Source organism: Nyctereutes procyonoides, unplaced genomic scaffold, assembly GCF_905146905.1.
Source record: "Nyctereutes procyonoides isolate TBG_1078 unplaced genomic scaffold, NYPRO_anot_genome, whole genome shotgun sequence".
Lineage (NCBI taxonomy): Eukaryota > Metazoa > Chordata > Mammalia > Carnivora > Canidae > Nyctereutes > Nyctereutes procyonoides.
This window is the reverse complement of record NW_026575025.1, coordinates 214,587-229,149: the sequence shown is the minus strand read 5'-3', so window position 1 is coordinate 229,149 and position 14,563 is coordinate 214,587. Positions and strand designations below refer to the sequence as shown.

At 36.8% G+C, this 14,563-nt stretch overlaps 2 protein-coding genes across 2 annotated transcripts; both read left to right on the top strand.

Moving 5' to 3' along the window:
* The first annotated feature begins 4,022 nt into the window (after window positions 1-4,022).
* LOC129503053 (olfactory receptor 4C46-like) lies at window positions 4,023-4,958 on the top strand. The gene has a single exon (XM_055314944.1). It carries the CDS (start codon window positions 4,026-4,028, stop codon window positions 4,956-4,958), a length of 933 nt encoding a protein of 310 aa, XP_055170919.1. The 5' UTR covers window positions 4,023-4,025.
* A 6,282-nt stretch (window positions 4,959-11,240) lies between these two features.
* On the top strand, window positions 11,241-12,167 carry LOC129503042 (olfactory receptor 140-like). The gene has a single exon (XM_055314925.1). It carries the CDS (start codon window positions 11,241-11,243, stop codon window positions 12,165-12,167), a length of 927 nt encoding a protein of 308 aa, XP_055170900.1.
* Window positions 12,168-14,563: the final 2,396 nt, after the last annotated feature.

Here is a 14,563-nt window from a genome sequence, read left to right as displayed (position 1 = left end):
TTCAAGATTAGATATTTAGAATTCTATTCCCTACTTTAAGTATTCACTTAATCTTTAGTGCAAAATCTTGAAGTGCCTAACTCTGTGTACTAGTCACAATGACACGATCCAATGCTCCATCTTCCTGGGTATTCACATTTGGTTATATGGCCTGTTTACATTGAAATGCAGTTCTCTGACCCTTTGAACGTTTTCTCTCTTTTTCATTAGAATGTTGGTTGTCCATATCATAGATGAGGAGGTCTTTCAGAGCAGGCTCATATCTTTGTATCTCTCCTTGTAGACCCCCTTCAAGCCACATATTAGGGGCTTAACGTGAATCAATGAAAATTTGGGTAGTAATTTTTAGATGCTAATGTTTAGGTGCTAATGTTTAGATGATTTAATTGCAAGAGTAAGCCAGGCACCCAAACATCCATGTTTGTGAGAGATAAAACATTGGAGTTTTAAAAGATTGGATTCTATCTTTGGCCCACACAGATTTACACAGAAAAAAAAATTCCTTCCTTAATTTAACTCAGCTATGGTGATAATATCTGTTATAGATCTTTATTTTTTCAGCTTAGGGGCTGTAAAAAGGAGGCTGGTTCGAGTCTTACAATATAGCCATCCTAGTTTCCATATTATCACTTGCAGTATTGATAAGCATAGGTAAGTCTCTTCACATTTCCTGGCCCTCTTGGTACTTATTCTTTTACTGGATTATTCTCACCAGTCCTTTTTCAGAAGGGACTGAAGCAGTACTTTCTGGGATTCTAAGGGGAGAAATATTATTTGCTCTTTGATTATATACCATTATAGGTTAAAAGATAACTCTAGAAAAACAAAATCTGGAGGCATGAAAAGGGGATGAGGAGCAGGGGACAAGTAGAGATCTTTTTTTTGGGGGGGGGAGGGAGAGTGCTGAGATAAAAGGTAGGAAAGAATGAGTTCAAAGGGGAGAGTATCTGTGAATGACAACACTTGCAAGAAATCTATTTCTTTTTGTTGGAATTTGACATTCACTTTCAAACTGTAATTGTGTAACAAACACTGCCTTTAACGCCAAGACTAATAAATCTAATGCATAAGGAGTGTGTGTGTTTGTGTGTGTGTGTGTGTGTGAAATAGCTTATAAGCAGTCACTTTGGTAAAGAAGAGAGAAAGATTCATGCTATGTAGTTAAAAACTATGCAAATAATAGACAAATATTCACATTCTTTTTTTAAATAATTCATTGCTTTGGAAGGTATAGATACAACCTCATAGAAAGAACACTATATTAATAGTCATAGTCAAATGTCACCTTTTGTATCTACTTGGTGTCAGTGACTGACCTAGTAGTGCCTCTGCTCTCACAGATATCCTTTAAGCTGTGTATCTTCATTTAATAGTAAACAGTGAAGAGTTCTAGAGGTTAAATGAATTTTATACAATTATCTTTGCTCTTTATTTCAGTGTAAAGCCAGAGTCCCAGCCTACTGACTTACATTGAACAGCTTCCTTACCCTTTCTAATTTTTCATTATTTCATTTGTTAAATAAAGATGATAGCAGCATCTGACCTCACTGTTGATATAAAGATTAAATATGTCTGGCACTTGAAACACACAAGCAAATGTTAGCTGTGTTAGTGGTGATGTCTAGACATGACATTGTCTCAGTATTTGACAACACTATCTTTAGATGATGTCCAAAACACTTTGGAGTAATTTTTATTTACTCTTTTCTCTCTTTAAATCTATCTTAAATTCCTCATCAAATTCTATTGTATCTACCTTTATCCCTTTATAATACATCCACCTCTACTACTACCATCCCAGTCCAAATCACCATCACAATTTGGTTGGATTATTTCAATAACCTTCTAACTAGTCTTCTTCTATACTTGCTCATTTTTTTTAAAGGTTTTATTTATTTGCTCATGAGAGACACAGAGAGAGAAGCAGAGACATAGCCAGGGGGAGAAGCAGGCTCCGCGCAGGGAGCCTGGTGTGGGACTCAATCCCAGGACCCCAGAATCGACCTGAGCCAAAGGCAGACGCTCAACCACTGGGCCACCCAGGTGCCCCTAAAAGGAATACATAGGGTAAGAGAGGGAAAACTGAATGGGAAGTCATCAGAGAGGGAGAAATATCATGAGAGACTCTTAAGTATAGAAAACAGTGGGTTGTTGGAGGAGAGGTGGGGGGGGGGAATGGGGTAATTGGGTGATGGGCATTAAGAAGGGCTTGTAATGTGATGAGCACTGGGTGTTATACACAACTGATAAATTATTAAACATTACATCTGAAATTACTTATATGTTGGCTAACTGAATTTAAATAAAAAATGAAATAAAGTTCATTTTTGACAAAAATATTGTGTAAAACAGAAATGTAACATAAAGATTACTAGACATCTTCAGTGGAAGGTTATGTGTTATCTATGGCACTCTCTGGGATTATATGATTCTATGGGATTTATGTCTTTTATGGCCTTGAGCTATTTTACAACTCTTTAAATGTATAAAACTGATAATAGCACTACAACTCTGGTCCATAAAAATGCAAATGTTGTTTGGTGGAAGGTTGATTAATTTCCCTGACCATTACAGATAAAGTCAGTTTTGCATTTAATTTGTAAATCAATTATACATCCCTGATTGAATAATGTAAGGGTGGTATTTTGGATTTCCCTTTAGGCTGATTATAATCCTACCAGTTTCCTCATTAATTACAGAAGCTTTATAAATAAAATAAATTTATATAAAGGGTAAGCTATTTCCTCATTTATTTTTATTTTTATTTTTTGAAAAAGAAAGAACATAAATTTTCTGCATCCACTGGAGTCCTGAAACAACATTCTTAAAATGAGAGCTTTTTTTTTTAAGATTTTATTTATTTATTCATGAGAGACACACAGAGAGAGGCAGAGACATAGGTAGAGGGAGAAGCAGACTCCCTGTGAGGAGCCTGATGCCAGACTGGATCCTAGGACCCTGGGATCACGACCTGAGCTACCCAGGTACCCCTAAAATGAGAGATTAAAAAGAGTTTAATTATGTTTACTTACCAATTTATAGGTTGGGTTAAGGGAACCCAATAAGGGATGATAATGCCATTACCACAGTTGGACCTGAGAGAGCAAGGGGAAAGATTGATCACAGGAACCCAGAAGATCCAACTCCAAGAGCTCCGCTAGTTAGTCACCCAGTGATTGACAAACCACAAGAGGGAACCAGGATGATAACTATCCTGAGATCCATTTCTTCTCACCTGCCTTCTTACATTCAGCTGGTACCACCTATTGGCCAGAAGGCAAGAAATCTGGCTGAAGTGGACAAGGGAAAACAGCGCCCAGGGTGGACACCTTGAGTGTAGATCTAAAGGGGTAGAAGGAATATGTCTAGTCATGTTCCATTTTTTCCCCTTAGTAAGAGAGTAAACACTTTAATTTTTGGAATTAGCTGGAAAAAAGAAAACACAGGAGAAGTAAGGAGTCTTCCAACTTATTTATTCATTTAATACTTACTGAACACCATTATGAGTCAGACACTGAACCAAGTGCTGGGGATAAAGTGGAGAACAAGACAGAGACAGGTTTGACTCTGGCTACTTATTTAAAGGACTTTTAAATGGAAAAGAGCATGAACTAGACTTAATCTGTGTATCAACCATGTGTGAAACTAAACCAACAGTTGTACAAATAGTTTTTTTTAAAATGAAGAGTTTTAAACATTTCTTACTGGCTGAGAAGCAATCAGATTTATTATACGTTGAGCTCCCTGTGTCTGGATGTCCTCTAGCAAAGGGTCCGTAACCATTTGTTGAATGAGATTTTTTTTGCATCCTTGTAAGAAATGAATTAGCTTAAAAAATTCACTCTTTTTATAAAATAGAAAAAGCATGTTTCTTCCCTTTGGCACCCCATGAAAAAAATAGCTTATACTATTAAAAAGCTTTGGGCTTATCTAAAAACCCAAAATATAAAGTTCTTATCACCTTGCTCTTGAAAATTGTCTTTACAGGTTAATTCCCCATTCTTGTATTCATCATCAGCATTGAAATGAAAGAAGACAGGATGAATGTAACTGTATTCATTCTAATGGGACTTACCCAGAATCCTCAGATGCAGAGAATTCTATTTTTGGTGTTACTTGTCACCTACATTGTCACTGTCTCAGGCAACCTGCTCATTGTGGTTACTATAATCCGCAGCCAGACTTTGGACTCCCCGATGTATTTCTTCCTGGCCTTTTTGTCTCTGATAGACGCATGTTACTCCTCTTCCATAATTCCTAAAATGCTAGCTGATCTGCTCTTTGATTCAAAATCTGTTTCCTTTAGTGGCTGCATGACACAGCTCTTTGTAGAACATTTCTTAGGAGCTTCAGAGATTGTCCTCCTTGTAGTCATGGCCTATGACCGCTATGTGGCCATCTGTAGACCTCTGCACTATGTGACCATCATGAACCATCACACATGCTGCCTCTTCGTGGGGATGTGTTGGGTAGTGGGTTTTCTCCACTCCATTGGACAGATTCTCGTTACTTTCTGGCTCCCCTTCTGTGGTCCCAACATCATGGATCACTTCATGTGTGACATTTTCCCCCTGATACAACTTGCCTGCACTGACACTTTCTTTGTTGGTTTCTTGGTTGCTGCCAATGGTGGAGCAATTTCAGTGATCACCTTTGTGATGTTATTGATATCCTATGTGGTCATCCTGTGCTCCTTGAAGACTCACAGCTCTGCGGGGAGGAAAAAGGCCCTCTCTACCTGTGGCTCTCACATCACAGTTGTTGTCTTGTTCTTTGTGCCCTGTATTTTTATGTATCTGCGACCAGTAGCTACTTTTCCAATGGATAAAGCCATAGCTGTATTCTATACTCTTGTTACCCCCATGTTAAACCCTGTCATCTACACAGTAAGGAATTCAGAGGTAAAAAATGCCATGAGAATGTTATTAACCAGGAATGCAATTTCAGATAATAAATGACTCAATACAAAGATTTTATTTCTATCGTGATCTTTACATTTTTTAAAATTTTATTACCTTTTCATTGCCCTTCCCATACCTCTCCAGGGGTGCAACACCTCTGCAAGTTAGGTATTATGATTATTGATGTCTTACATATGAAGGAAAATGAAATTCAAAAACATTAAATAACTAGCCCAATGCCAGACAAAGCTAGTGTGCAGATCTAGATTTTTCTAAAATCAAATCTGATGCTCTTTCAATCATTTAAAAGAGTACTTGAAAAAAAAGACAGAATTTCATCAGAACATTTTCTATTTTGTAACAAACTTAAAAATGTGCTTTTCTAATTATAGAGCTGTATGATGGCTTTTGTATATAAGCAGTTGGTACTCAGAAAGTTGTATTGCCTACTGGCATATAGGACAGTGTGGAATATAATTTAGAAAGAAGATACTTGTCAATACCCTTTTGCACACACTTGATATACTTAATATTTAAAATAATATTGGATTTATTCTTCTGTTGAATAAAAGTTGTCAGGAATTATAAAAATTAATTGTATTGAAGCTGATGTGAAATTTTTGAAGTGTCTTCATGTGTTTACAACTTATAAAATTGAATTCTAGTGTTTTTACTTTACAGAAAAAAAAGTGAAAATCAGAAGGATTAAATAACTAAATCCTAGAACATGTAAGTCAGCTGTGAGTCCAGGATGTGATCTTTTCACAGGATGGAGAGTAAGAAAGGCTCAGGATGGAGAATAAGAAGGGGGCTGAAACTGGTATTTGATTATAGCTTGGTCTATAAAAATACTTTTTTATTATATGCCATAGGGTGTGACACTTCATTAGAATAACAATTAGTACAATCAAAGGCAAGTGTTTTTCAAAAACACAGTAAAATATATTTGTGAAACAATTTTACTATTAAAAAGGTGGCTTTTAAAAAAAGGTGGCTTTACATTTAGCTCCTTGAATCTAGAATCTCTTTGGAAATTGCTTTAGAAGATCATTTATAAGGCATATGAAAAAAAACAGGAATCATTACAGTTGACAGAGAAAGTATTGCTCAGCTACACAGTTTACTTAACTTATATCACCTTATTGTGAATCAATTCTGGCTCTTTTCAAAAGTAAAGTTTATTTAAAAAAGTGAAGTCTGTTACCAAAGTACAAATGTATATGTATGTCATAGATATGCTGAAAGCTTCCTCTTTTGACAGAAAAATCCAGCTTCCCGCCTCATGAGTACCATATATTTTATAGAAAAAAATCAATTGATTCCATGATGTAACAATATTTAACAAGCATATTATGCTTATAAAGATGTAGAGTAGAAATATCAGCTTCAGGATCAGAAGGCATGGTCTTATTTCTTACTGTACCATCATCCTATTCCATGACACAAAACAACTCTCCCATTTCTACCAGTAGTTTACTTGGGTCAATTAAGAAGGTATTTCCAAGTTCTGTGATTCTGCCCATGCCAGTATTTTATTATTATAAATACTGTTATATTCACTTCTATCCCAATTAGAGAAAGTAAGATTGGAAGAGTTATGAGACTACAGCTCATGTCCCCCAATTTTTCCATTTCTAGTAAACAACTTAGAAGATGTCCTTATGGGCTGAAAAGGTCTATGGGTTGGTCTAAGGTAATATGAGTTCTGCTAATTTGAGAGCATATTCCTCCCCCTACTGAAATGTATGAAAATGCCCATAAAAAGAACATTTTGGCAAGGTATCTGATTTTTGTGAAATTAGTCCATGAACCCATTAAATAAACCATACCTCAACTAGTTTTTGACCAACTGTGATATGACCTATATTTAATTTCTTCTTTCATTCCAGTTTACCTTTCTAGTTTGAAACACTGTGTTTCTGTCTTTCTAGGATTTTCAGCCACTCTGTCTTTGGATTTATATTCTGGAAACAGATATCCTGGTATATAGCTCCAGGAACTTCTCTTTGAAAAATTACTTTCATAGACAATCCTCAGTGATTTAGATTTAACTCAGTTCTTATTTTATTTCATGGTACTCTAGGCCTTAGGGAGCTAGACTAAATAGATATAGGGATTCTAAGACAATCTCTCTACCAACCACTGTAGCTAAATAGAGGCTTGATGACCACTTACTGGACAAAGTGATTGGGTTGCAATCTTCCATGATGATGGACATTATGAGTTTTCAAGTACATGTTAATTCTCTGATCTGACTCTGGCTTTCATTCAAGAGTTGAAAGATAATAGGATCCCTGGGTGGCGCAGCGGTTTGGCGCCTGCCTTTGGCCCAGGGCATGATCCTGGAGACCCGGGATCGAATCCCACGTCGGGCTCCCGGTGCATGGAGCCTGCTTCTCCCTCTGTCTGTGTCTCTGCCTCTCTCTCTCTCTGTATGACTATCGTAAATAAATAAATAAATAAAAATAAAAAAAAGAGTTGAAAGATAAGTTGAGGACATTTTCACAGATGACACTTCAGGAAAATGCATGTTTCATATAGCTCTTTAGTTTCAGATCCTCATTCAAATTTTCTTTGGCATCTGCCATCACAAATATCATCATGGCACTAAGACACTTGGTGTCTATCAAACCAGAATTAGTTTCAGTCATCTTAAACTGTTTTCCTCATGACACATGTTACAGTGATTACATTCTCTTGGGTCAATGCAGAGTTATGCACAATTTCTTTCCCTTCTTAATAAAGAAAGCATGTTTGAATATGGCTGAGTGTGGTTCTTTATGGGAATATTTCAGAACTGAATTAAATTTGTTTAAAAATCATTTCAAAAATTGATACTTATTTCTTTTAATAGATAATTGGAATATGCCTCACAGTTGGTGGCAGCATATAAAAGTGTCATGACACTTTAGTTGTAAAACAAAATTTAGGGATAAGGATCCTGGCCCAGGATTTAGAGGCCTGGCTTATTTTTTTGCCCTGGCAAATGGCATTCTCAATTCCTGTCTTATATTTCCTTGTTATAAATTGTGAATACGGACGCATAGTCCTTTTATATTTCACAGAGATATTATGAGATTAAATTTAAATGACTGAAATAAATGCATTTTACTATCTCTGAATGTATTTCAAGAATGGAATTATTTTCATTATTATCATGTTAATCTAATTTCAGAATTGACACAAGAAACAACCACTTTGAAGAAGTACAGTAAGATTTAGCGGTGTGAAGTACCAATGTTATAATAGGGTTCACAACTATCACTTAATGTACATCTTTAAGTAATATTTAGAAATTATCACCATGAATGGTAGATCAAAGAAACAGAATATTATGATGAAAAATAAAAAATCAGATAGTTATCCCCCTAAATATTTAACTTATACAATACCAAATATCCAGACTCTGTATTAAACTCATTTTTATCAAGTATACAAATTCAGATTAAAAGAAGGAATTAAAATTTAAGATGGATGCTATAAAACTTCTCCTCTGATGTTCAGTTATGTGAAATAATTGGGTTGTTGGCAAAATCTAGTAATGAAGGTGACATATCCCTGAGGTCTCATTAGCCACAGCTAATAAACTTCCCCGAATGTGCCTACAAATAGGGTATGTGGCCGTGCCTGTGAGGAGGAAGAGAGAGGTGCCATTTATAAATCAACAAAGACACTTGATGGAGCTGGGCCAGTTGGTATTTTCAATCTTACAGTCTTACTTACTCCTCAGTGAACTAACAGGAGCCTGGGACCCTGGCATGAAGCTGTGTTAGACAAGTTCATAGGTGAGATCATTTTTTTCTCCCAGAAAATCATATAATTATAGAATCTCAGGTTTAAATGGATCTTACAAATCGCTATAATCACCTCTCACACTCTACCAATCTGAGGTTTAAATCTCTTTAGCAAGTCAAGCATCCCAAAAGACAGAAGCAACTAAAATACTGCCAATTTAGAAGTAAAAATATTTGGGGGGTATTTTTCCTTATTGATATATATTTAAATTAGACTCCTATTATGTATTCAAATTTGCATCCGAATTTTTCCCCGCCTATTATTACAACATGATATTCTTTGCTTTGGTATAGTGCAATTTTTAAAGACATCTCTGTTAAAAATGACACATTATCCAAAGAGGTGCACTATATTTTACTTATCCATTTCTCTAATGTTGGACATTGTATGCAGTTTCTAATTTTCCACAGCTTTTAATAATTGTGTTGAAGATATTTGTACTTAATGAATTTTCTCTTTTAAAAATAGTTTTCTTTGAATTCTATGCCTAGAAAGAATATAGTGGAGTCAAATAAAAGACAAAATAATTTCTATTTCTTTGTAGCTATTTCTAAATCACTCATTAATTACATCTTATTCGGGATCCCTGGGTGGCGCAGCGGTTTGGCGCCTGCCTTTGGCCCAGGGCACGATCCTGGAGACCCGGGATCGAATCCCACGTCGGGCTCCCGGTGCATGGAGCCTGCTTCTCCCTCTGCCTGTGTCTCTGCCTCTCTCTCTCTCTCTCTCTCTGTGACTATCATAAATAAAATAATAAAAAAATTAAAAAAATAGTTACATCTTATTCTTACTTTATGTACACTATACTCTTTTCTGGATCTGTTGGGGAAGTGCACCTCAGAATAAGGGAATGTAATGAAGCTGCTGCACTTGGTTTTCACACAAGTAAAATTTTCATTTTGGATAATTAACAAATAAAACTCTTTGTCCATTTATCTTTGCAAAGAAAAGAAATATTTTCTTGAAGAATACATTTCATATATTTATATTTTCTTCTTTGCTTCCTTTGGAAATATGTATGTCCTCAAATTTCCTCATTCTGCTAGTAATGCAATACCCTGCAACCAGGAATGGTGGGTGATGGATGTGATGGGAGGTTGGGAAAAGAAAGCATGAGAATGCATATAGGAAAAACATAAAGGAGTGGCGGGACCTCATGAATAAATGCACTGCTGCTGGTAATAAAGCGTTACCGAAAGGATTATTAAAGGCATTTAAACAGGGACATTTTTTGTGACTTTATGCAGACATACATTTATATACATAGGAAATGTTCAGGGTTTCAGGGTTAAGGGTTTGTATTAGGCACTTATAATAAGTAGAGATTTTATGTATTTGTGTGTATATATGTATGTGTATATATATATATATATATATATATATAGTATGTTATCTATCTTATCTAACAGACTATTTCTTTCTGTTCTCCACATTAAATTTCTATTTGTAAAACTTTTAAAATAAGGGTGTCCTTTGCTTATGTATTGAACATCCATCCAGGAGTTTTTATCCTGTTCTACTGAAGCTGTCGATTTACTGAATGTGGTTATGTTAAACTGTATGCGGAACAGAATGTTGAAGAATAAAAAATATTAATTAGCAAATACTATAATAATCTTGAAAGTGAAATGATCAGTAACATACTGTTTCCTAGAAGGAATTAATATTTTCATACTCATCCTATAAACCGTGTCAGAAACTATTAAACTAGAATGCAGCTTTTTTTTTTTCAGAAGTCTATTTATGTTTCCCATAAAGTAGAGAGTAAAAACAGAGTGAGAGGACAAGAGTGTTTGGCTTCTCAGGTTTACGGGCTGGGGAAATGAGTGTTTTTTTTTTACCTGTGGAGATGCAGGAAGCATGGCAATTCACCAAGCATTTGTTCATTACCTAACAGGCACTAGACATGGCAGACATTGTGTCAGACACTGTGATAGACACAGTGAAGAAACACAGGAACAGCATGTATATATTATGGTAGGTACCAGGGAGGGTATGCCCCCAATGGCTTATACATTTCCTGTTTTAAACCACCTGCTTATGATAGATCCTTACTGACCATGTCTTACTTTCCACAGTTAGAGCTGAGGGATAAATGTAAGTTCTCCTGGAAGAGGGAATAACTCTTACTTTACAAATTACATATGAGAGTTAACAGTATGTAAGCTCCCAGACGCAAAGGAGGGGTCAGAAGCATGGGATGCTGACATGACTTAGCAAAGTCACATAGAGCAGGAACCAGGAAAATCCCAATCTTGTGTTGGTAGCCCAGTGTTTTCTCAGTAAATTTACACACCACAGGTTGCCCTATGGGTGTTTACATGTGATAGGTACAAGGTTCCTGAGGAGATGGAAAGCATTGTGAAGGAAGGTAAGAAAGAATGAAAACAAATGTTGAGGCAAGGAGTGCCCAGGAAATGCTCCACAGTTACGGCGACTGTTTTTGTACTTTGAAATTCAGACTACGATACTTTCATAGGTAATAGGTATCTCTCTTTATCCCTTTGTAGGGAATTCAGGCCCCAAGAGGGTGTTACTTCCTGAATGGATCACTTCACACCTCCCAACAATGTGACTGAATTTATTCTCTTGGGACTCACTCAGAATCCACACTTGCAGAAAATATTCTTTGTGGTCTTCTTGTTCATTTTTCTATTTACTGTGCTGGCCAATCTGCTCATTGTCCTAACCATCTCCCTCAGCTCCACACTTTCAGCTCCCATGTATTTCTTTCTCACTTACTTGTCCTTTATAGATGCCTCCTACACCTCTGTGACCACCCCTAAAATGATCATCGACCTGCTGTACCAGAGGAGAACCATCTCCTTGGGTGGCTGCCTGACTCAGCTCTTCGTGGAGCACTTTCTGGGAGGATCCGAGATCATCCTCCTCATTGTCATGGCCTATGATCGCTATGTGGCCATCTGCAAGCCCCTTCACTACATGACCATCATGCGACACGGACTCTGTCAGCTTCTAGTGGTAGTGGCCTGGATAGGGGGGATCCTGCATGCCACTGTGCAGATCCTTTTCATGGTCAACCTACCCTTCTGTGGCCCCAATGTCATCGACCACTTTATGTGTGATCTCTTTCCCCTGCTGAAACTTGCCTGCAGCGACACCTACAGGTTGGGAATGGTGGTAGCGGCCAACAGTGGGGCCATGTGCTTGCTCATTTTTTCCATGCTGCTCATCTCCTACACAGTCATCCTGAGTTCCTTGAGCTCCCATGGCTCCGAAGGTCGACACAAAGCCCTCTCGACCTGTTGCTCCCACTTTACTGTAGTTGTACTCTTTTTTGTGCCTTGCATTTTCACCTACATGCGTCCTGTGGTCACCTACCCTGTGGATAAGTTGGTGACTGTGTTCTTTGCAATCCTCACTCCTATGTTAAATCCTATCATTTACACAGTGAGGAACTCGGAGGTGAAAAATGCCATGAGGAGTCTGTTGAAGAGGAGAGTAATTTAGGCTGTTCATAATACCAAGCAAGTGATGATGTGTATAAATAGGGAAGATTATATGTCATAAAGTGTGAAATAAAATGCATATTTTGCAGATCACCTACTGAAAAAAAAAAGTCCCATATACTGACATTTATTAAGCACTTAACAGTGGCTAGGGCCTTTGATAGGTGCTTTTGATAGTTTTAATGTACTTTACCAAAGCCTCAATGTTCATAGGTTGAGGAAAAGAATGGAAAAACAACTATAATTTCCTAGTTTGCTTATTCTAGAATGTTTTTCTCCAGAGTCTTACTGATACTTTACTAAATTTTTAATCCATATGTTACTTGGATCAAATTGTTTTTTTCCATAGGACTTTTTCGTCTTCACCTATGGTAAAGCAAACAAGAGAATAGACATCTTTAGGTAGATATATGTGGAGGGGACAGTTAGGGAGTAGAAGAAATACTGTTGATGTGTTTTAGCCCTATGATTGTATCAAAGAAAAAGGAGGGACATCTGCAAAAGGAAGGGAAAAATTCATAACCTGTTTGTAGTTTGGTTTTTTTTTTTTGGCACACATCACACAAAAATAAGCCAGACATTTTGAAACTGCTCTCAATTTGGTCTTATTTAAAAAAATCCTTATGACACAGGTTTATTTTTATTTAACTATAAAGAAAATTCTTTTCTTTTTCCTTACCAAGACTTAAGCCATTTGAATCAGCAACAGTAAATATTGTTTTATTTGATCTCAACAAAAAGGCATACAACTAGGTTCAAAAGCTTTTGCTCCAGAGGTGTGATGCATACATTTATATTAAATGAACATATTATTATTTATCAGGCATATTCACCTTACTGATTTATCTATGTACAAAATTGGCAATTTATGTATTACTGCCCTCAATTTACAGAGAAGAAAATTAGTGAGGAGAGAGGTTTATTAATTTACTTGTCTCAGGTCACAAGTCTCTGAGTTTCAGTTACAAAATTCAAATTCAGATCTTCCAGATCTTAGTCCTACTTTCCTTCAAATAAAACACATATCTTTGAAATATTTATGTCTATAGATGAGAAATTTTTCTGCAGTCTTAATGATTCACTGTGTCCTTCTAGAAAGACGGTGTCAAATTTGATGTAGCTTTGTCTTACATGTAGAAACATATTTAAGCAATAATGCTCCTCTGTGCACACAGAAAAGATCAGGTCATTCTTCATTACTACATAACGCTTTATGGAACAAAGTTTCTCTGATTATAGCACTCCAACCTGTGTTACTTCTCACAAATGTCCCTTTCTCAAACTTACTGGTCATCTGGAACTATTTCTTATTTAGCCATATAGTAATAACAGAGCATGGTATACTGTTCTTGAGGGTGACTGCATATCCCAGCTTATCATGTTTGTCTTTTTTTTTTAATGGCTTAAAACAAGAACTATTTTGTTATATGTCATTATTTTATGAGCCAGGAATTTGGGCATGTGTACCTGGGCAAGAGTTTTGTTCTATAGGGTGCTGACTCACCCATTTTTAATTTTTAATTCTTTAATTTTTATTTTTTATAGAGATAGAATTTTATTTATTATTTTTTTAATAAATTAATTTTTATTGGTGTTCAATTTACCAACATACAGAATAACACCCAGTGCTCATCCCGTCAAGTGTCCCCCTCAGTGCCCGTCACCCATTACCCCCACCCCCTGCCCTCCTCCCCTTCCACCACCCCTAGTTTGTTTCCCAGAGTTAGGAGTCTTTATGTTCTGTCTCCCTTTCTGATATTTCCCACACACTTCTTCTCCCTTCCCTTATATTCCCTTTCACTATTATTCATATTCCCCAAATGAATGAGAAAATACACTGTTTGTCTTTCTCTGACTGACTTACTTCACTCAGCATAATACCCTCCAGTTCCATCCACGTTGAAGCAAATGGTGGGTATTTGTCGTTTCTAATGGATGAGTAATATTCCATTGTATACATAAACCACATCTTCTTTATCCTTTCATCTTTCGATGGACACCGAGGCTCCTTCCACAGTTTGGCTACTGTGGACATTGCTGCTAGAAACATCGGGGTGCAGGTGTCCCGGCGTTTCATTGCATCTGAATCTTTGGGGTAAATCCCTAACAGTGCAATTGCTGGGTCTAGGGCAGGTCTATTTTTAACTCTTTGAGGAACCTCCACACAATTTCCAGAGTGGCTGCACCAGTTCACATTCCCACCAACAGTGTAAGAGGGTTCCCTTTTCCCCGCATCCTCTCCAACATTTGTTGTTTCCTGCCTTGTTAATTTTCCCCATTCTCACTGGTGTGAGGTGGTATCTCATTGTGGTTTTGATTTGTATTTCCCTGATGGCAAGTGAGGCAGAGCATTTTCTCATGTGCATGTTGGCCATGTCTATGTCTTCCTCTGTGAGA

Bases quoted from the DNA above. Each gene is read 5' to 3' on its own strand.
- LOC129503053 (XM_055314944.1), top strand. From the start codon at position 4,026: ATGAAAGAAGACAGGATGAATGTAACTGTATTCATTCTAATGGGACTT.
- LOC129503042 (XM_055314925.1), top strand. From the start codon at position 11,241: ATGGATCACTTCACACCTCCCAACAATGTGACTGAATTTATTCTCTTG.